General features: G+C 49.2%; 1 protein-coding gene across 3 annotated transcripts in view; it reads right to left on the bottom strand.

The window, feature by feature from the left end:
- Nucleotides 1-2,464: 2,464 nt before the first annotated feature.
- IGSF11 (immunoglobulin superfamily member 11) overlaps nt 2,465-23,698 on the bottom strand; it is a 148,583-nt gene continuing 127,349 nt past the window's right edge. For 2 of the 3 annotated variants that reach the window (XM_005304777.5, XM_065573125.1), the window contains exons 2-7: nt 10,603-10,766; nt 8,723-8,930; nt 7,722-7,877; nt 6,428-6,550; nt 6,040-6,190; nt 2,465-5,025 (exon numbers count right to left, since the gene is read on the bottom strand). In XM_005304777.5, coding sequence (XP_005304834.2) covers nt 4,578-5,025; nt 6,040-6,190; nt 6,428-6,550; nt 7,722-7,877; nt 8,723-8,930; nt 10,603-10,766 — 1,250 coding nt within the window. In that variant the 3' untranslated portion in view covers nt 2,465-4,577. The remainder of the gene's footprint in view (nt 5,026-6,039; nt 6,191-6,427; nt 6,551-7,721; nt 7,878-8,722; nt 8,931-10,602; nt 10,767-23,698) is intronic. The other variant, XR_256626.5, reaches the window with a different exon arrangement.

The following is a 23,698-nucleotide window of genomic DNA, read 5'->3' as shown; positions in this document are numbered from 1 at the left end:
TGAATCTCTTTTTCCTTCAGATTTTCAGTTCATGAACCTTTTGTGAGATTTTTTTTATTTCTCATCCCAATTTGGGATGAGAAATTCCCAAAATCTCAAACTTAATGAGTGAGAAAAACCATTTCCTATGCCACTCTACAGGCTCATTCAGTGGAAAACTCCTGAAAAATTGGACACGCTCAAGTCTGTCTGGTGAGTGATGTCCCTTCAACTCCTACTGGCCAGATTGTGTCACAATGGAGAGGACTTTCCTCCTGCAATAGTGTGGTGAAATCAATTAATGGACTGCTTGTGGGGTATGTTGTTAGTCAATATGAAAATAGAGGATCCAGCCCTAACTTTCTTCAAGCTCATTTTTTAATAAATATTTTGTTAAAAGGCCATCGTTTTGGCAGACCACACCACAATTCAGTACGAGTGCTCCCCCTGCTGCTTCTGCAGCCACGTTCCCACCTCTGGAAGAGTCTCAGTCATGATTCTGGTGCACAAAGGAAGTAAACCGAGAATAAGATGTGCAGACCAGTGTTTCCCAAACTTTTGAAATTGAGCCCCCATTCAGGAAAATGAAATCACTGGGGCCCCTGCTGCCATGTTTCATTAAAAGTTTGAACATCTTAACGTTTACATCTTCCATACCCCTCTCATCTGCAGCTAGTCTCGTGTGCTGTTCCCCACGTGGGAAATACTGGAAGCTTTTACATGCTGTGATGAGTAGTGAACTAACTCACCATGTTGACATTTTAAGTATCGTTAGTGGTATCTGACTTAGCATATAGTGAAAAGAAGAGGCAGTTCCCACCTCTGAGCTATTGTTTCAGGCTCTCTGTAAACTCAGGCATATAGTGCTGCATAGGTTATACTCAAGTCATGTTTTCAAGGTTTTCTTTGCAACCATAACAACCAGATATTTCATTTAAAATGAAAGCTGAGATTAAGGAGAGCAACTGAGAGGTCTGTCTGTGCCTTTCTGTAGTCCTTTGCCCTCTCTACTTAAGCCGCATATACTTGTACTATGGCTACTCAAGTCCAGACACTACAAGGAGCTATTCTGGGGGCTCAGTGTCATCTACAGAATTTGACCCAGGGTGAGCTGATGGTGGGGAATGGCTAATACAGCATAATACTTAAAGGGCTGTCAGGGCCGGCTCCAGGCACCAGCCCACCAAGCTTGTGCTTGGGGCGGCACCTGGAGGGGAGCGGCGCGGTGCTCCGGCTCTGGCCGCCGGGGAGAGCAGAGCTGCAGCGGGCTCGCCGCCCTCCCCCCGGCGCTCTGGCCGCCGGGGAGAGCGGAGCCCCGACCGGGGCTCGCCGCCCTCCCCCCAGCGCTCTGGCCGCTGGGGAGAGCGGAGCCCCGGCTGGGGCTTGCCGCCCTCCCCCCGGGGCTCCGGCCGCCCGCCCGTGCCGCGCTAGGCGGGGGGGGAGGCGGCCAGAGGCTTTTTTGCCTGGGGCGGCAAAAAAGCCAGAGCCGGCCCTGAGGGCTGTAATAGGAATAAAATGGAAAAACTCCTGGATTAATGTAACACCAGGGTTGCACAATTAAGTTAGTAAATGCAAAAGTTAAGGTTCCAAGAGCAAGTGTAATGCATACATCCTATATGATGTGGGGGCTATAGCTAACAACACAAACACAAATATTTTAAGCTGGACATTGAAACGAAGTCCCGAACAGACACATAGTCAGCATGGCTGAGTTAATAGTGCTTTTGGACCCTTACTCTTATTCATACTGAATTCAGTTTTATGAATTGGGTTTTTTTAAGGAAAAAATAGGAAAGACCAAACCGAACGTAGCAGAGCAACCATGCTGAGATAGCTATACCTGGAACTGAGCAAGTTAACAGGTACCAGTTGGCTATAATCTGCATGTATTGAAAACAGAAAATCTCATACACTCTGGCAGTGAATATTTCCCGGGCCTGGTTCACATGGTCAGAACTTCAGTTAATTTCCAAACAGGTTTTCCCCCAAACATCAAACTTGAAGCCTGATCTAAAGCCCTTTGAAGTTAGTGGAAGTTTCTGGCTCGGGACCTTAGTCAGTCTCAGTGAGGACTAGGAACATGCCAGGCTTCAGGTTATGAAGATCAGCTTTGCTGCAATGTGTGTGAGAAAAGGTGGGACAATTTTTAAAACCCTTTTTCCCATTAACACAACTCAGCAGAAGCAATTTCCCTCTGACCAGCAAGAAAATAAAACTCACCTTTGGGCCAAGAGAGGGAGCGCACAAGCTTGGTAAATTACATCCCCAGGGAGAATGTGACAGAGAGCTATGAGCAAGCAAAACCAGGAGGCTATAACTGAAGCCATTTTGCAACCTTAACTAAAGTGTTTGTTACCAATGAATGCGCTAATAAGGGGCAAGAATTGTCATATGGTCATGGCAAGTCACCTTCAGGGGAGAGTTTCAACAATAGCAGATAGAAACGTAAAGAACTAGGGTGAAAGAAAGAAGCCAGCAAAAAATGTTCCCTTTTTATATGAATAAAATTTTATTGAATTTTAGACAATTAGAAAGAATAAAGAAAGAGGAGTGAACAGTCTCATGAAGGGTAGAACCAGAAGAATTTTCCCAACCCTGAAGCAGGGCTGCCATGAGGCAGCATCCCTTTAAACTTCACAGAGGAGTTGTTGCAAAAACAGAGAGAATCTGTTGGGATTTTTTTCACATTAGGATTTTCAAAGCTGCTCTTCCCCTCCAAGCAGTCAAGGGAGAGACAGACAGCACACTAGGAAAGAGATTGCTCCCCCTGAAAGGTGTGTAAACCAGGCAGCTGTCTGCCTGGGAGGTTTGCAATATCTGTGGGCAGAGTTGGGGGTGGGGGCAAATGGGGTGGTTGGTTTTTGTTTTTCTTTAAGCAAAGAAGGCACAAAATCTCAGCCAAGCTTCAAACCCGTGCAGTCCAGGCAGCCCTCAGCGCAATGGCTGTGCTCACATGGAGTCCAGGAGCCTCCCAGCAGTGTCTGTGTGATCATGAAAGAGATGGCCCCTGCAGCATCTGTGCCATATGGAAGGGAAAGCAGGGGAGGGGGAAGAGGATGATAGTGGTAGATTTGTACAGCTCCCTCTTCCAATGTAGGGTCAAGGATAGGGACAGCAGCCTCCCTTTCCTAGGGCCAAGGGGGAGCCTCTGGTGCTCTAGTGGTGGTGGGGGGAGGTGTTCCCTTTAAGTATGTCAGTGTCAGCATTACGAAGGAGGTGCCTGTGGATGTCAGGATGCGGCTCCACCCTCCTTGAGGCAGTGGGATCCAGCCCCTTGGGCTCCAGCCCCCTTGTAACAGCAAGACCCTCAAATGGTTTAGACCCTCAGCTTCGATTAAGGCTATTTAGTCACAAGAGAAAAACTTGGCTGTATGTGAGGTGTGGCCTGGAGGCAACAGAGCACCATGCACATCTGCCAGTGTGAGGTGCCTCAGAAACCCGGTCACATGGCATGGAGGGAACGGAGCAGACAGCTAGGACACCCACCCCATGGGCCTGCCTCCTCAATGAGCCCCCTGCTTTCACTCTTTCTAAAGAGCAGTATTTAAAACCAAACCCCGACAATCCCAGCATCCAGCAAGGGAGGAGTAAATATGGTGCCTCAGTGCCAGGGCCTCCCCAGTTCAACAAGCACCGTGCTAGGACCATGCAGGCCAGCCCCGAACAGCCCAGTAGGGAGAACCTGCCATGCAAAGGCCAAAGCTAAGCCCAGCTCATTGGGAATTTAAGCCACACGCCTAGAAACAGTGCGGCTCTTCAGCCACGGAGGCTTTTGGCCAGCCCGGCAGGAGCTGTCTGCTGCTTCCCACCCCCACTCGATTCCTTTACGCCTCTGAGAAAACTCCTGCTGCAGCAGCCACACATCCTCCTTCCAAGCGGCTTCTTGGGGAACGAGGCCCCGATGGCAGCGGTTTCCAAGGAGGCGAATGGGGCTCCAGAAGCATCCAGAACTAGTGCAGGAAACCGTCCAGTGTGAAGAGAGAAGGAAACAGAAATAAATAAATAGACGAACGTCCAAACCCATCCCCCGCCCCTTCTGCTCTGCTCTGGCTGGTGGGTCTCTCTCTGCCTTTGCCCTTTGAAATCGGCCTGGCATGGCCAGCGTCTCCTCGCTCACCTCTCTGATTCCATTGCCCATTCTTGGCCTGGCGGTGGGCACGTGCGCAGTAGAGCTGATGTCCTTCCACGGAAGGCCCCTCCTTCCCCTTCCCCTGCCCCTTCCGGCTCTCCTCACGAACCCCACCTAACTCGGCCACTCCTCGGAAATCAAAAAACCCCAAACCCCACATCAGGTGGAGATTAGAAACAAACGAGCATCCCCTGCAAGGGCATGGCACCCTTGGGGCCCCTCCCATAGCCTTGGCACATCTGAGAGATCCAGCTGGTGTGGAGGAGCCCCCTGAGATCCCGAGGGTGGCGTGGCGAAGAAAGGACCATCTCATTGGTAGGTTAAAGTCTACTGAAGGGGGGCGAGCACCAGGCAGAAGCACATCTCCCCCTTCATCCCATTTCAGGGAGGAAGAGGAGGGTCTCTTGGCCAGATCTTCACCCCATCTGGTACAATAGCTTCTTGCTTTCCTTACACCCGCTCTCACTTCCTACACCAGAGAGCCTGCCCGGCTCTGGGCTGGCACCATGACAGGCACAGCCCCTATCCTCTCCAACGTTGCCTGGCTCACGGCATAGGAGCGTGTGTGCTGAGGCCTTGGCTTGCGGCTGACTGAGCCATTGCTCCTGGCCACCTCCTGTGGGGACGGTGCCGTGCTGGCCGTCACCACCAGCGTCTTGGGTGGAGCTGGGGATGGGTGGCCTCCGTTGGCATAGACAGGGCGAGCGTTGGTGCTCCCGGAGCGGGAGAAGGGCTGGCGCACGTCGTTGTTATTGCTGAAGCGGGTGAAGGAGTCTGTGGCATGATTGGCTTTGGGGTCGTTCCAGTAGCGGCTGTTGTAGGTGTTGGAGGAGGTGAGGGTGTCATTCTCCGAGGAGGATGCATCACCATGGAACGCTTTTGTGGCCGAAGAGCATTTGGGTGGCAGGTCGTCCTCCCTAAAGAGAGAGGGCAGGAGATCAGAATCCTGTCTGTAACCCACTCATGCCCTTGACCTCCCTCCACAGAGGAGCAGGTGACAGAGCTGGACACAGTTTTTCACACACAAAATATTTTGGCAACAAATACTGATTCAGCGACACTGAAACCTTATATGAATTCATGTTGATTTCACTGAACTGTTTTGCAAAAAAAAAATACAAGGAAATAAACAGTTCTAAAAGGAATTCTTGTTTCAAAATTTCCTTTAATTTTATTTTAAAACTTGTAAAAATGCTCAAAATCAAAATGAAACGTTTTGTTTGACCCAAAATGAATTTTTTTTTTAATTTGCTAAAAAATTTCAAACAGTTTTGTGGCCGGGGGCCTGAAACAAGCCGGGTTTTTTTCACAATTGCTAACTAACCAAAAAATCCGTTACTCACCCAGCTGTAATGGCAGCGGTGATCAAAGGTGCCAGGTGACAGATGCAGTAACCAAGGGCACCATCCTGTCCTGATCACACATCATCCGTCATGACTCTCATCTTAGTTCTTATTAATTGTCCCACCTGCTAGCATCGTGCCACTGAGGCAAAGATCCCACGGGAAGCAGCTGTGTGTTTGCGGGGTGAGGATGCTAACCAGGGACAGAGTCTCTCCTCTATCCCCAGAGCCCTCCCCCATTGCTGTTTGGTACCATGGCGTGGGATTCCTCACTCCTCTTACACCCACATTCATCCCTTCAGTTTTGAAATCTCTCTCCCCACATAGCCATTGCTGTCAGCCTCCATCCCCCTTGTGTAAAGACAGGGTATGCAAAGATCTCCCACCCCCATCGCCTCACCTACAAGAACTCCGACCTCCTCTGCCCATCCAGAAATTTGCTCTCTCTAGCATTTGCCTCCATTTTCTGGATGCAGGTGCTCTTGGCAGCCCCAGTGAACATCAATGGGATCAGCAGGGGGGAGCGAAGGTCACTCAGAGCCAGCTGTGACTGGAGGTTCATTGCCATCTGTCTGCCCTGAGCCCAACCTTATCTCATTGGGAATCTCCTCCTCTTCTTCCTCCTTGTGTTTGTTCTTCCAGTAAACCAGTGCCACAGCCACCAAGACAATGCAAACAATGAGCACAACTGCACCCGTGGCAACAGCTCCAGCAATCAGGCCAACGCTCCGGGGATGAGCTGTGGGGGACATGGAACAAAAAGGGAAGGACGAAATCAGGGTTAGGGTGCAACCTGGAGCTCTACTGGTTGGAGCTAGGGAAGAACGTGGTGGCCCAGACGGGTCTCCATCCCCACAGTCGTGGGCACTAAGGTCCTACCCTGTAGAGGTGTGATGGCTCAGGGTATACATGGTTACAATGGTTACCAGAGCAGAGCTAAACTGCATGGTCAAACCTCCCATTGGAATGTACTTACGTGCAATGACTTGCAGGTCCAGAAGGCAGGTGCTGGTTCCGATGGCATTAGAAGCCACGCACTGGTAAAGACCGGAGGACACAGTGCTGATATTCCGGAGGGTGACCGTGCCCTGGACTTGGTCTAGACAAGCAGGAAGAAAAAGAAGGATTTATACATAACCTCTCCAGAAAACCATGAAAAGGCAAATCCAGCAAATAGGGAATCTGGTGTGAGACTCTTAAGACATAAATAAATTAGGAAATAACCTTCAGATGGAAGCATCTCTCTCTCTCTCTCTCTCTCACACACACACACACACACACACACACACACACACACACACACACACACACAAATGATTAGGTCTTAAGGAGCTTACAGTAGATGTTTCTTTTTCTTTTTATAAATGAATTTTTCTACATGAAAGCTTGGGGCTGATATTGTGCATGAGAAGAGAGCCAGGCAAAATACAAGCAAGGGATGTGCAACACAGCTCTTCCCATAAAATTCAATCCTGCCCTGCAGCCCCCTCTGCTAGTCCAGTCCTGGGCTCCCCACTCAGCCAATGCCAATGTCCCTCACTCCTACCCTGCAACCCCCAGCTATTCCAGTCCTGGGCTCCCCACACAGCCAATGCCAATCATGCCTGTTTTATACAAAAATCAAAGGATCCCATACCAATTGAAACTCTGGAGTAAGTTAAGGTAGAAGACTAGAAGTAGGCAGGTTGCCATTTGGCCAGTACACCAAGACAAACTTCTAAGTCTCACAAGTGGTACCATGGGATTGTTTCAGAACCAAAAGTGATCAGGGCCTTAGCTTTATTTCACATCTGGAGGACAGCTGATCCAGAAGCACAGCACCCCTCGGCACCACACTGGGGAATAGGGGTAAGTCCTCAGATTCAAGAGGTTGCAAAATTCTTTGGGTGATCCTAAGGCTACCTTTCCACAATTTCCAGTCCTTGGCTATTTGAGTTTGCTTTGAAATGCATTTAAATCTGTGAGGCCCCCCAAAATCAATAGTAACGTGTGAACATTTTGGCCACAACTTTTTTTGTTGAGCAGTTGTAGCCCAAGAGGCATTTCCTATATGAAGAAACACTATAGAGAGAATGGCCACTAGAGGGCACCCAAGACACTACAGCTGTCAAGTCACTCTTTTATTCCCCACATGGTACCTTCTTTACAAATAAGTGACTATACGGTGACTCGGGGTAATCTCGATAAGTTGTGTCATCACTGGCAGCACAGACAAAACCAAGCCAAATTAGCCACCTGGGGAAGAGGAAGATAAACAATAGAGCGAGCACCTTGCGTGGCAGTCGGGGGTAGCCTGGGAGCATTGTCCAACTTCTCCCAGAGGTATGTTGGCCGAGGAATGCCTTCTTCTGAGTTGCAGGTCAGGGTAATATCGCTGCCGACATCCAGGGACCCCTGAATTCTGCAGAGCGGAGCGGAAGGAGGAACTACAATGAGAGCAGAGGGGAAAGCAACAGCACGTCAGGAGGCATATCCAACAAAGGACCTGGGTTCTTGCTGCTCACCCGCTGCCTGTGAGTGTGCCCCCAGGTCCAAGAAAACAGGGTCAAGGATGTGAGCAACAGTGTGCAGCTTCAAGGCAGTGAAAGGGCAGAATGGGAAGGGGGGAGACTGACACTGAAGCCACAGCTACAGAAGCCCCACTAAGACTCTGGCACGAAAAATGAAAGTGTAACTTTGTCCTGGCCACTTTGCATTTGACCCATCCCTGAGAAGAAGAGCATATGCAGTTCCCTAGCTGGGATCACATGATAAATCCTTCCTTCATTAAATCCTCCTGCTCCACAGCATATGCTGGTTATGGGCTGAAGACAGGAAAACATTTGCCCCCATGAAACAGTAATGGCACATTGGCCAAGTGCATTACTGGGGGAGCTACAACCTACTATGAAGCACTCTGTACAGGCCACTTTGAGGGGAAGGAAACCAGAGTTGAGGACCACAGGTCTGTTCCATTCTCTTGTTGTTATGTAGGAAACTGTCATGGCCTCTTTAATTTACCTACCCACAAGACACCCTCATCCCCTCAATACATTCCCGAAAGCACCTCACATCATAGCCCCAAGAGCCCTTTGTCCCCCAATATGTACACATCCATAAGATATCTTCCCATACCCTCCAGTACAGCCATCAGCCCCACCTCACAACCTACCCCCAATGTTTCCAGGTCCCCCCAACAAACACCCAGACTGTCTTGTTCCCCAATGCATATCCCACCCCCCCCACACACACACACAGAACTCCCTTGTCTCCCCATTCCCAATTCACACACCCAAGACGGTGAGTCCAATGACTCCAATGTTCCTGCCACCTCGGTCTGGAAGGTTGTTGACCAAACACTGGTACGTGCCAGTGTCCGAAAGCTGGGTGTTGTTGATGAAGATGGAGGCACTGGTGGTTGGCATTGTCCCTGCAAACCCCACTCGCCCATAGAACTGGGGTGCACCACCAAAGATCTGCCCCCCTTGGTAGAGAATAACCTAGAAAAGAAAGAAGGATTGGACATCTCTGTGTACTGGCTGCTGTGAAGAAGCAAAATATGTATTACAATGAGGGGCAAATCAGAAAGGGCCAGCTCCTAATGGACCTTAGTGAAACTGAATGCCAATTGACAGTAGCTCCCATGTGGAGAATGCCAATTGACAGTAGCATCCTGTCTCTAAGGGAGGATTGCTCTGTGATAACACGGAAACTCAGCAGTGGCCTCAGAGGCAGAGGGTGTGTGTCAGTAACACACTGCGACAGGCTCTCTTCTCAGAGGCAACATGCCAGGTTCCCAAGTCTATTTTTCTGACTGGATCTGGGATGTCTGCCTCCTCCTCCTCATTCATGCAATGGTCAGTTTCCACCAGGCGGGATGGACTCTGAGAGAATGAATCTCCATGGCTCCCTGAGCTGCAGCCCTGAGTGTTTTGTTGGAAACAGGCACTGGGGGGTGAGCAGCCAGGGCCACTTTAGTTCTCCCCTTGGTGGAGATGCCCTAACATGATTTGAAACTGCCCGTTCAGTTCATTGCAATGATCTTCACCACCAGGCAACCAGGTCCCAGGAAATAACAAAGGGGTACAGTCACTAGTCACCGATTGCTTACACAGCTGGAACAGCAACATGAGCTGCTGAAAACCAAACGCGCTTCACTGGTGGATTCCAAAATTCATAACTGAACCTCAAATGCCTAGGGAGGTGAGCTGGCCTGGGACAAGTGAATTTCAGAACAAGGTTTCCTAATGTTTTCTAGCAGTCTGAGCATAAGGCCCAATGGTTCTCAGACTATGGTCCCTGGGCCACCACAGAGATATGGAGGCCCTCCTGATGTCCTTCAAAATGAAACCCTCACAGGCAACAAGCAGTGGGGTGTTAGGAGGACAAGTGGATCCCTGAGAACATCTGTCTCTTAAGAAGTGTTCTGCAGAATGGAAATACTGCAGAACCCCTGTACAAAGGGATCAATCATCCTTTTAGCTTCAGCCTCAACTGCTTCCAGATTCTCCAGAGACACCTCCAAGCCCCCACCTCCCACACCACAGAGTGCCCCAAGCTGGGCCATTCTCCTAGTGCCCCATCCTACCCACAGAATACCTAGAATCCAGAGCAGCTCACGCTACACTGGACACCTGCCCAGTGTGTAAGTCAAAACAGAACAACTTAGGAGACAGGATACAGGTTAGGTGCCGAATAAGGTAGCGGGGAAAGAATTAGAAACACAAGGCAAGAGTAAGGAACATAGGGCACATACAGCAACATGGGAAGACATGTTGACACAGGGTAACAATCGGAGACACAGAAAGATGTAAAAGGACAGAGTCAATATTGGTTACAAAAGGCAACAGAGCTAGATGGGATGACAACTGAGGCACTATAAATTCTGCTAAAGAACCTCAGTCCTGACCTCCATCACCCTACTGCTCCACTGCTGGGCCCTTCCAGAGCCGGGGCAACAGGAATGCTGTGTCTTCTGGGATGTCCTATCCTGAGTCATGAGCTGGTGACACTAATGCTGAAATCCAGCTACTGCACAGTTTTTCTGCACTAGAATCCAGAAGGGTGATCAGACAGCCCACAGCCAACACATGCACCCCTGCCCAAGTGGTGTTGATGGGACAAGGGAAGAAAAAGACACAGACAGCTCCATATTCCAATGAAGACTGGTACCTGTTCTGGCTGGTTGGCATTGGAGAGTGGGATGACCATCCAGATGACATTAAGGTTAGTGAGGGCAGCGCTAGTGGTGAAGGTACAGGGCAGGATTGCCGTCTGTCCCCGAGCAACCTGGATACTCCCTGAGCTCACTGACACCTCTAGGGGGCTCACCAGACCTGTAAAGAAAGTAACACAAAGTTCAAACATCCACCCACTTCCCTGTGTTCTTGCAATGCCACCCTTTTCACGCAGCACTGTACATGAGTGCGGAATGGCACCAGCATTGATTCAGGGGCAGCAGTCCCTTTCCAACCACCACAGGCCAAAAAGGGCGACGTCGTCCCCCAGTGCTTTGCAAAATGGAGCCATTCTCCCCAGAGCCATTGCAGAAGGCAAAGGTGAAATGACGGCCATCTCAACTGAGGACATTGTGGCTTCAGTCCCTTTAAAAATAACGGGGCCCATTTTGAAGACAGGGAAAAATCTGCAAGAGAAGCTAAGCTGTCCTACAGATAATGAGCAGCATTTGAAAACCCACCTAACATCGAGAAAGTGAGCAGCTCTGAAACTGCCCAAGAAGGGAAACCAGGTACACGGGTTTTAACAAGGAGGTAGAGAAAAGAGAGAGAAACAACTCTGTTAAAAGGAGACATGCAATTAGCCCTCCATTTTTTCTCCAACAAAATCCAGTATGAACAGGAAAGTTTTTGTGATTGTTTTACATTTAAAAGGGTTCAAATAATATCTGTTTTTAAATCCCAACTTCTTTCTATGTGATTATTATGGCTCCTGACGCTGAAAGAACAGATCGAAGCAAAATGACTTTCCAGCATTCATGCCGCTTACTTTTTTTGCATTTTATTCAGCCTGGATAATGCAAGTAGCCTGACCAGCCTCACTTTGACTCCCCGTTGTTTTCAGTTTCCAGCTCTCATGCACTGGCTCAGGGATGCAATGTTTGGGTTGCAAACCATGCAGGGAGAGATTTAAATCCATACAGCCAAACTCTGTCCATATGAAAATTAACAAGAAAACGCTGCAAAGATTTCTATTAAAATTAAGTTTTTTAAAGAGTTTTTTTTCCCCTCCCACAAAATCTCAATATTGGGTTGAAACCACCAACTCGCATCACTTTAAATGTCACTCAGTCCCTCTCATGTTTAACATATACATGAGGCCTCTAGGGGGCACAGTAAGGCATTACCAGCTATACATCTCCTGACTGTGGATAGTCCTGTCACCTTCTGTCCTAATGAAAGGTGGTCAGAAATTTTTCAATGGAACATTTTTCTGTTCAGAGGTGCCCATGTGGGTTGAAATCAATATTCTGGGGGAAAGTGTTGATTTCTACAAAGTATCAATGGAAAACAGACAGATTTCGACACCTGCCTGGTTTCCTGCCATCTTGCCTACTCAGCCTCCTTGGCAGCCTGTCTGGTGGGCTAATGGGGAACAAGGAGCTTGGAAGTCATAGGATCCTTGGCTTTCAGTTCCTTGGCATCTCCCACTCCCTGGTTCCCCAAACTCTCCAGTTCCTGGGGCTCCAGGCAACTCTGGGAGTCTCAGAAATGTTTGAAAAGGTCAGAGTGAAATTTTCGAATTCCCCTTCTGCAGGAAATTTCAAAATGTTATTTGCCTGCCTGTTTCAGAATGATGTTTTTTATTTAGAATTTCAGAATTTCCTGCTGAAACGTTTTGGCCAGCTCTTGTCCTACTATCAGAGAGAACTTGGAGCTGTGGGAAGAAACAGCTGGCTTAAGTTCAAGCCAGCAAGCTACTATCAGGGGATGCTGGCAGTTAGCAGAAATAGTTTGAAGAGCTAGCAGGCATGACCTCCCCTCAGTACAGGGTCTCTGCCTTCAAACCACTAAGGCAAAACGCAAACTTAGGATCCTTTTGGATTCCTGACTTGCTCAGTGATGGCCACGCAACACTAGTAGCCAAAATGCCAATAGAAGAATTTCCCAATCGGTTTGTGAACAATTCACAAAAAGAAAGAAAATGGGGATTATTCATCCAGCTCTGAATGCGAGCCTGACTTGGAATAATGACCACCCAAATGGGAAGCAAAGCAACCACCGCACTCCAACGTCTACACTGCAAAAAGGTGTGCTAACCCAGGTTAAAATAGCAGCAAAGACACAGCAACTTGGCTTTTAACTCAGACTGGCAGCACGAGTTCAACCCCAGGCTTCCCTAAAGCCTTTAACTCAAGCTGCTAATCTGAGTTAAAAGCTGAGTTGCCACGACTCCACTACTCTTTGAACCCAAGTTAACTAACATGGGTTAGCTAACCCAAGTTACGAATATGCCTGTTTTGGCAGTGTAGGCAAACCCTGAGTTACCAAAGCAGCCATGGAACAGGTACCGACTGTGTAGGAGGAATGGGGCTCCTTGTTATCCCTGGCATTGGTTATACCATGCAGCTCTGCCAATGCCCCTCACTCTTGATCTGCAGCCTCTCCTACTATTCCAGTCCTGGGCTCCCCACACACAGCTCTGCCAATGCCCCTCACTCCTGCCCTGCAGCCCCCCTGCTATTCTAGTCCTGGGCTCCCCACACACAGCTCTGCCAATGCCCCTCGCTCCTGCCCTGCAGCCCCCACCCCTCTGGTATTCCAGTCCCTGACTACTCTTCCAAACAACTGCAATGCTGAAGTGCAACACTCCCAGCTATTCCAGGACACTGTCAATCAGTGCGGCTAAACTGTGTGGTAGGTTTTAGAAGAGGGCACTAGGGGATAGCAGAGACCCAAACACATTTCATTCGCCGAGGGTACACCTCTGAACCTGGATGTGCAGTATATGAATTCAATGCATGGCCCGATACCTTCCCTCCTCGCTGAGCTGCTCCACTCTCACTTTGCCACCTTGCCCCATATTTCAGGAGCTGCCATCGCCCGGAGTGTTCCAATGCTGTCAGCTGCTCTTTGGCCCTGGGTGCCCATGATGCAGGAGGCAGATAAAAGACAAAGATTCATGTTGCTAAACTAAGTGGCACCTGCAGGGCTACAGCTGGGGAAAACACACACAACAGCTTCTGACAAGCAAACTTAACAAAGGTGACAGGGGAGCGGGAGACTGTGTGTGTGCAGAGTTATCCTGCACCAATGTAAACAGAGAGACCAGCACACACACAGCACCAGGGGGTCATTACTACAAAGTGACTCCTCTGCCAGGGAGACAGTCTAATGCAGAGCAGAAACAGCAAAGATCAAATGCTCTTTACAGGCTCCTCATTTTAGCAAAAGTCCCTTTTATTTATATCTCAGACAAATAAAAATTATTATTATAAATATCCACACATGGAGACGCACACACCCCATCGGTAGACACGCACAGACACACCAACACAAAGATACATGCAAACACAATAATACACATGCCCCAACACAGCCAGATGCATGTGCTGACACGCAAACACAGGCACGCATGCAGATGCACTCCCATTACTATAATGTGAAGGGTTACACGTTTAAATGTTTAAAAAAACAGGAGTTGCAAGTGTCTCGTTCCCACATTGACATGAACTTAGCCCATTATCTAACCAGGAGGATGTAGATTTTGCACTTAACATAAATATTAAGGTTTGGATTTTCAAAGCAACCTAAGGGAGTTAGGTGCCCCATTTGGGCAGCTAAACCCCTTAGACTCCTTCAAAAATCCCAGCCTAATATATCGAATTATACACCAGAACATAAAGCAACAGAGAACTCAGTGAAAGCTGTGTTAAAGGTTCTCCCTTTAGTAAATGAGCATCCCCAAGCATTCAACAAGCTTAAACTGCCTGTCAGAGGCAACCACCTCTCCCCTGTAAGCAACAATCACCTGGAATCGATTCCAGGTACAGTAGCCTCTCCGAGCTTTGGACTTCAATGCCCATAGGTGCACACTGGATATTCACAAGGGTCTCCTGACTTACACTGGTGTCAGTGGAGTTAGACTGATACAAACCGGTGTAAGTGAGAGGTGAATCCAGCCCACAGCCTGTGCACAAGAGACTGCACTTTGCTTTACATTTTGGTCCTGAAGCACCGGGGTGTTTCTGTGTCACCAACTTCTAGGGGAACCAGCTGGCAGATTGATGTTTTGGCTACAAGGGGACCTTGAGAAATTACCACTCGAGTATTCTTAAGCACTTGTATTTCTAGGACCTGGTTAACAAAATAATTGTTGGCATTGGATCATTTTGATTTTATCTTTGATGGGATTCCCTCAGCTTTCCAAGTGCTATCCTCAGCTACCTTCTTTATCAGTTATGGGGCCACTGTACAACATTCATGCCACACGGTTCATACTCACACCTGTGGGATCTAGCCCCACAGCTGGCCTCAGGCTCCCTGCTTGTCCTGGAGTAAGGAAGAGGCAGATGCTACTACTCTATTAGCTCCCACATATGGATCTCTAGCCAGTATTGGGCTCAGAAACAATCAGGTGCAAATAAGGCCGGTCAGACACATGGCACCTGCACACATCTCAGAGGATGTAGTAGAGCGTGTCTTGAAGAGCCCTGGCAGATACTCCCACCAGGACCTGCAACTGGCTGGAACAGGGTGTGGTGCAGGCAAAGTGATCTCTGAGTAAGCTGCAATCAAGGTCTGTTTATTGGAACCTTTTGCGGAGTACAAAAATGCAGCAGTTCAATGAATATCTATAATGTTTGCTAGGGAGGGGAAGAGAGAAGTTGAGCTAAAGTTTCTATGTGTTTGTAGTGCAGCCCATAATCACCTTTCACCATCAATTATAGAGCTAACCCAAGTTCACTAACGTGGGTTAGCTAACCCAAGTTAAGAATATCCTTGTTTTTGCAGTGTAGACACACCCTGAGTTATCAAAGCAGACAATGAACAGACACCTGCTCTGTAGAAGGGATGGGACTCCTTGTTGTCCCTGGCATTGGTTATCCCACAAAGCTCAGCCAGTGTTCCTCACTCCTGCCCTGCAACCCCCTGCTATTCCAGTCCTGGGCTCCCCACACAGCGTTGCCTATGCCCCTCATTATTAAGTATTCATATTTCTGGGACCTTGTACTTCTAGGACCTTGTTACTCTGGCATTGCCTCAATGTTCAATACCAAACCAGGGATGTGAAATAGTGTCAGAGAAGTGCTCCTGTGCCTCCGTCAGTAGGGAAAGGAGGAGGGATAGGAAAGGAAGGAAGTAACAGAGAAACTGAATCAGTCCAACACCACCACCTCTACCTAAAGCAGAGATAGTGGGAGCAATGCTTCAAGCTCTACCTGGCAGCGTCTGGAGCAGTGGAAAAGCCCCAGAAAAGGTGCGGAAGACACCTTCAAGGCATGGAACACTTTTGCTTTCACTAGGAATGAGGGCCCAGAGAACACATACAAAGTGTGTTCAGAAAATTCTGTAACCCATGTAGAAATGTGGTGCTCAAGTGGGATAAATTCTGGGATCCTAGCCAGAGGGAGAAACGACAGAACTGTCTTTTACTGAGATTAAAGTAAAAACAAGTCGCTGTGAGTTTGACCCCACGATAGGTGAAATGACCTGTATAAAACTGTCTTCAGTGCTGAAAAAGAGAGATTAAAAGAGAATGCTTCTATTGCTCCAGAGGCATGGTCTCACCACGCTATCCACCTAAGGTGAGCTGACTAGCAAGCGGATATGGTGCCAGAGTAACAGTAGGTCCCTCTCCAAGAACGGGAGAATCACATGCATAGGAGAGAGTGATATATGCAACGAGCACTTTGGCTGCAGGACCTGCTAGCACAGCATCCACTTAAGAAGCCACTAGAGGAGACTCGCAGTTCCAAGTACTAATGACATTGATACAGAAAGGACGGCCAAGACACAAGAGGGATGTTGTCCCTGCCGCTAATCCCTTCTGGCCTATGAAGGAGCAACTGCATTGCCATGCAGCAATCCAGTTGGTAGGGGGAAAGATAGCCGTTCCTGAGTGCCAGAGAAATAAAGTGTTTCCGCTCTCTGAGGATCACCAAGGCCAGAGAGCAAGGGTGGCTAGCACACTCAGGAATCGTGAGAGGCTAGCAGAAGGCTGGTTGGCATGTGCCCAGAACAGTTACAGCATCCAAAAGAACTGCTTGCAGCCACACGACAGCTCAGACTTGCCATGGAAGAGGCTGGGCACTGATTGGACAGAATATTGATCTTGCCTGTTCTCATTGGTGGTGTGTAGACTGCCAGTTCAGTGATGGCCAAACTAAAAGCAGTACTTGCCCAGGATGGCATCCCGCAGCAGCTCCTGAGTGACCACAGCCCCTTTGTGAGTCCAGAGTGGTGAGGAAGTGCAATGGAGTGGGGATTGGATCCAATGTATGACTAGTCCAGCATATCCCAGTCCAGTGGGGTGACCGAACGGGGACCACAGCCTGTGAAGTAATTGCTCCGCAAGGCAGGGGAGTCGGGGACCAGGCCTACATTTGGTCATGATGGAACACGCCAGTGACCGGCACATCATACTCACAGGCACAGACACAAATGGGAAGGCTGCCCAGGGGCAGACTTCCAGTGGAGACAATCACTGAGACCTGGGATCGCTAGTAAGATGAGAGAAGGCCCAGGGCACACAAACACGGTTCTGAGAGTGTATGGCACCCGCTTACACCACATTTGATCCATTATCAGGGGCACACAGCGTAGGCAGGTGCCATAGGGAACCCTGTCAGGAAGTCTGCTGACCCAACTGGGTACACCCAAGAAAAGCATCTGTCAGTCTTACCCATCGCATTTGCCGGGCTCCAATCCCTGTAGCATCTGGGCATGTGTACCTAAGCGCCAGGCACACTGCTGACCCAGCTCCTTCCCCACTCCCACCCAAAGAGCCTCCCCAAATCCCTCCAGTATCCCCACTCGCAGCTGAGAATTTGCTGATGACAGTTCATCACCCGGGTCTACAAACCAGGGCAGAAATAAGCCAGGTTGGCTTCACCCGCTTTGCTCTTGGAGAAACTTGTGATTGAGTCACACATGACAAGCTCACACTGGGGTCTGGGAATCAAGAACCCAATACAGGTTTGTCCATCCCCACTTCCTGAACAGGGATGCTGTCCTGTATCAAGGCCCCAGCTCCATTCTTTCTGGCTCCAGCAATGCTGTAGCTAACAATACCGTCAATGATGGACAAGAAGGCATAGACTCCAGCTCCCTCTCCTTTGACTGTGCTGGCTCTGCAGGGCTAACGGGAGTAAAGAGCAGGAAAAACTTAATACTGATCCCAGAAATGCAAGATCTCAGTGACATGTGTGTTAAAAATTTATATAGATCTTAACAGACTAAATCTTCATTCAATGTTTTCCCCCCGTTCAGTTAAACACAGGTAAAAACCAGAGTTAACTTGTAAGCACCTTCATACCTAGAGAAATGGTCAGAAATCCATCCCTTTGGCACATAGCCAATTGAATAAACAGACTCATCCGTCCCAGCAGGAGGAGCCATACACCCCATTGAATAAACACCTTCTCCCGCAGGGAGCATCCCCCATCCCATTCAATAAGAAGGTAGGACAATGAACACACTAATTCACATAGAGCAATCAGCGGTTTTTGGGTCTTGAGCCCTGGCCCGTGGCATGCCTTGCTGATTGCTCTGCCGGCTGATCAGAGAAATCTATTACCTGCACATCTGTGCTGATCCCATCTGACCCTTTTCATTTATAGCCCACATCTGGACTAGACAGACAGACATCAGAGGAACTTGCTGATGAAAAACCCTTGCTGACCCACCCTGCCCTGTACTCAGCTGCTGGCCTGGTGAACAGTGATAAGCCAGCATTCCTGCCTTCTCCCCCCCGTAGAAGTAAGTTTCTCCCCCACTGCTGGGAGGAGGCCTGGAACCACGATTCCGTGGAGTGCATCTCCTTTCCCCTGCAGCGGACATAAGGGACGGGAACCAGAGTTTAAGGCAAGAAGAAAAAAGGCGAGATTTTGCCAGATGGCTTTCTTTCCATCCCAGTTCCTCGCCACAGCAATTGTACTTGCTGAATGATCTTACCTGACTTGAAAAAAATCCTAATAAAAGCTTCTGACTAGGGACAAAAGGGGGTGAATATTCATGTCTTATTTTCAGCAATATGCGGACTAGAAATGGGTTCCAGACATGACATCATGTTCCTTGTTTTTCAGCGCTCTCCAGCCAACCTCGTGAACCTCCATCCTCTCTCTCTGCTCCCCTCCCCACTCTGTAGCACTGGCTTCCTTTCTGCCTCTCCGTGCAATCTGACTACCGCTGCCACAAGAGCCTTCTCCTTTGCAGCACATGCTCCCTGGAGCAGGTCTCCTTGTGTCTCTCCAGTTAGGATGCTCTTTGTATGCAAACTGGTGACACAAATAAAGTTGCATTGTATTATCTAGCGAGATTACAAAAATAGGAAGGGACATTGACAGGAATAAAAATAGCAGCTACAATGACATTAGCTAGGATAAAACTAATCAATCTCCATGCTCTGGGGCATACGTTAATCCCCTCTCCATGGTATAGTGTTGCACAATTAGGTACATTATGGGAGGTTTAACGCTTCCTTCTGATACGTGCTGCATTGGCCCATGTCAGAGACTGCTCTGTTCTGATCTGACAGTCCTTGAATTCCCAGTGCTTGCATCTGGCTGCAGAGAAATTTGGTAGCAGCTGTACTGATGGGTTAGGGGGGTTCTTTATCGTGTTTGCTGAGCAAGGGCATAGGGAGCCCCTGTGGGATCAGGAACCCGTTCGAGTAATAATATATGGAGATATACCTATCTCATAGAGCTGAAAGGGACCCTGAAAGGTCATTGTGTCTAACCCCCTGCTTTCACTAGCAGTACCAAGTACTGATTTTGCCCCAGATCCTTAAGTGGTCCCCTCGAGGATTGAACTCACAACCCTGGGTTTAGCAGGCCAATGCTCAAACCACTGAGCTATCCCTCCCCCCTCAATAGTTTGTTCAATAGTTTGCTTCTTCTGCTCACTGGGAAGACAACAAGGCCCGTGATCCCAGTGTGTCAACCTTCGAGGTCACTGTTTCATCCCCTCCCCTAGCAGGGTGAAATAGTGACAGGGGAAAGAGGCACACAAGGCAGCCTACCTCAGTAAGTGATCCCCTTGGCTCTGTGAAGAGGACACGACTGGCACTTGAATGGGAGGCCTCGCTCCCAGGAAATGTCTAGCTGCTGCAGGAAGTACTGCTGGTGCTTCAGTAGGGGGCGCTCTTCCCTCCTGGGCTAGCACTGAACAACTGCCCCAGTATGGTGACAGGGAGACACCGTTGCTGGAGGCGAAGTCTCCTCAATCACAAGTCAAGCCAAGGCCTTTCTACATGTATCTGTTAAAGACCTTATTGCATTTCATGCATAAGGGTGTCATCCTTGTGACCCCAAGCTCAGCTTGGGAAAATACAGGCTGCCTACCTAGATCTCCCCTGCAGTTTCAATTGCCTTCATGCACTGTCCTTAATGTTGCACCGTGTGGCAACAGCTACCCTTCACCTCAGACCATGCCTTTTCTTTGTATCTAACCGTCATCTGCCTCTACAGAGGAGCTGCAGGACATAGGAGTTTTGTTTCAGTTAGTGACACCTTTCCCCATTCCCAGTAGTGCACCAAAACAAGAGGCAATGACAGTCTGACTCCCAGCACTCTGGTGTGCAAAGGCACGGCCAGTGGGTGACTGGCCTAGAGGGGTGTCTGGGTGGGGTAGAGATATGGCTATAGGGAGCCAGGATAGCTGTCATGGATGGGAGTTGCAGAGCAGTCTACATGTCTTTATCTCCTTCCAAGTGCCCATAGAGGTGTGGGGAGCACCCCAGGGGGAGACCAAAGGACTAGCTGGATCCACGGAAAAACCTCTCAATTGCTCTCCAGCTTCAGCTTTCATTTTAAACAATGACGTTATGGTGGTGAAGGAAACCTTGAAAATGTGAAAAGAGTGTAACCAACGCAGAGATGTCTGCCTGAGTTTGCAGAGAGCCGGAAACAGTAGCTCTGAAGTGGGAACAGCCCCCCATTCATTTCAGTTGGTGCTGACTCAGGTGCTAAAGGCCACTATTGTTAACTATTTCACTGCTTTTCACAGCATGTTAGAGAGGAGGGGAAATGTCATTAGAAAGATGTATATCAGTGTTTCCTGAAGTGGGGAGGGGCATGAAAGACTAGCCTGGGGGTGCAGCAGAATGGAAGCTGTATATATTAAGATGTGGAGCCCTAACAGCACAAGGTAGGGAGCGGCAGCAGTGTAATTGGTTTAATTTTTCTAAAAGGGGGACTCAGTTCTCAAAAGTTTGGGAAACCCTGGTTTGGATAGACATCATCCCTGTGAACATCTCCAACAGGTAGACCTCATCCCACACAGCTAGCCTTGCCCCTTTGCAGATACAGTCCAGGCCACAGTGCATCAAGCATCCTGAGATTCTCCTACACGAGACCTGTGTAGGAATGCAGGACATTCTTACACAGAACAGGAGCCTAATTCATGCTCCACTTGGAATCTGAAGATAGAGACGCTGCCACTTCGTTTCCCCCCCCCCCCCCAATTTCCCTGTTAAAATTCTCTCGACAAAGCCAAGTCAGCAGAGATGCACACCGCGCTGTGGATTGGTGCCAAGTGCAGTCGGCAGCATGTGCCATTGCTGACACAGCAGAGCAGCACCTCCAGGGGGCGGGGGGTGGGGGGGAAAGGGAAGAAATCCACCAGTATCTCTGCAGTAGAACACATCCGCTCCCGGGATCAGGGAAGAGCGGTCGGAGTTAGGAACGGGGAATTGAAACAGGTCAGTGAGGCTCTGCCTCGGCGCTTGTTTCTATTTGCTGTTTGCCAAGCCATGAAAAATACATTAATGGCCCAGCAGCCTTGTAAATGATTTATGGTCAAAAGAATAAATTTCTTCCTCCTCCCCTGAAAAGGCGACATGATGATAAACTGCTTAATAAGGGAAAACAACGCAAAGCTCAAACCTGATCAATAATATATCAGGGTGGGAAGGAAAGGGGCCAGCAGGCACAAGGAACAGGTACTGGGGGAGGGGCGGTGCACAGCTGTGGGGGTGGGGATGGGGGAATAGAATAAATGGCCCGGGGTATCATGCATATTGGGGCAAGGCACACTGGGGCAGATGGATAGGAAAGCAGGCGGGAGGGAGGACTGGATCATCATTAATTTTTAACACTGCTAGAAAATGCACCAAAGATCGGGCACCACAGAGTTTGAATGTATTGCTCCAACCTCACTCCCATCCCCAACACCGACACACACCTTTCTGAAAGACAGAGATTGGATCCTCGCCTCTCATTGCTGGAATCTTTAATGCTGCAGAGGCCCCGAAAAGCCTGCAGAAACAGAGACCCTGGGACTAGACACAGCTTCAGGGAAGTCCCCCTGCTGCTCCCAAAATAAAAATGCTTTCATCTCCTGCACCTTCTGCTCTCCCTGGGGACTCACAGAGACTGGAGCAGGGTGTCACTGCCTTTTAAACCAGCCTGTCGCAATGAATCTGTAGTTCACCTTGAACACAAATGCTCGGGACCTAGGACTGAATTATTCGTGTCCAAAGCAGAGAGATCTCTCCCTCGCCCTGCCAAGAATCCAAGGGGGAGGGAAGGGGAGGGTCACTCTTTTTCTGACGGGAGTAGAGACGGCAGCACACGGCCTGGAACGAGCCAGCCCTGATTAAACACAAGTTGTGTATGATGCGCACACGCACTCCCCCAGACATATGTAAAAAAGAGACGCCCCCACTTTTCCAAATCTCAAAACAATCCAGCACCTAGACACCAAGGTGGCCCCCAAGGGGCTCTGCAGCAGGCCTCAGGTGGTGTTGCTCTGTGCCAGGGACAATCTGCCAGACCTGGCAGCAAAGCCCAGGCTGTGTTTGTGCTGATGCAGACGGATGTTGCAGAAATAACGAGGCAACAAGCCAATGGAAACACACACCATTTGCCCGCCCTGATGGTGATGTATTCTCTCACACACAGGCCCACAGACTGCATGCAGTGGGGTGCGGGTCTGTGTATAGACAGTACGACAGTTAACATTAATGGAAGGCTTGGTTTGAGAAATCAAGCTCTTTGGAGTCGGGACATTCCCCAGACACAGCTTCCTTTAGCTGAAGTGGTAGATGGAGGCCAATGTTTCTGGAGCTGCGGGGCCAGGGGCCACTCTCGGCTCTACAGCTGCACGTTGTTTTAATGAGGAGAGGTGGTGGTCTTTCCAGAGTTACAGTGGGAACCATAGTCCTGCTAGAAGGTGGATTTGGGTCCCCTTTATAATGCCAAAAAAGGAAATACCGTCATGCTTTCAGATTTTTAGGGTTAAGTTTATTTGATAACTAAGAGGCTGATACCCCACCTACACAGGGGCCGTGCCACTCCAGCCTAGGGGTCTGGCACCCCACTAATGGCCATGTCACCCCAGCCTAGGGGTCTGGCACCCCCTCCCCCCTGCCAAGGGGCTGTGCTATGTCAACCTGGGGGTCTGGCACTCGCCACAGGAGCTGTGCCACCAGGCCCACTACCGATATAAGCCATGACTCCATGGCCTACAGGTGTAGTGTTCCCACCTCCACAGGGATCACACTGCTTATAATGCACCACTCTAAAGGATCTCCTTCAAAGTTAGGGAGCTGGGCCAACTCTCTTCAAAGTTAGTGGGGATCTTTCCATTTATTTCAATGGCAGTTGGATCAGGACCTTAATACACACCTTAGCAGACTCTCCAGGCCTCCCTCAACCTCCAACTAATGATAATAATAAAAGCTCTCTCCCTCTTCCCACTTTTTGCCCCAGTTCAATGGCCCCTATTTGAAACTCCCTTTTCCTGTAGCATTCTGGAGCCCTGTGCAACAGGAAATACCTTGTCTTGCTCTTCTGCAAAGTTCCTGAGCTCAGACTCAGACTGTAAGATCAGAAGGGATCATTGTGATCTGATCCCCTGCACAGGCCGCAGAACCTCGCCCACCCACTCCTGTAACAGACCCATAACCTCTGGCTGAGTCTGAAGTCCTCAAATCATGGTTTAGAGACTTCAAGTTACAGATAATCCACCATTTGCACTAGTTTAAACCCACAAGTGACCCATGTCCCTTGCTGCAGAGCAAGGTGAACTCCCCGCTTCCCCCAGGGTCTCTGCCAATCTGACGTGGAGGGAACTTTCTTCCCAGC

The sequence above is a fragment of the Chrysemys picta genome, chromosome 1 (genome assembly GCF_011386835.1).
Source record: "Chrysemys picta bellii isolate R12L10 chromosome 1, ASM1138683v2, whole genome shotgun sequence".
Lineage (NCBI taxonomy): Eukaryota > Metazoa > Chordata > Testudines > Emydidae > Chrysemys > Chrysemys picta.
The sequence above is the reverse complement of the archived record's forward strand: the minus strand, read 5'-3'. Positions and strand labels throughout refer to the sequence as shown.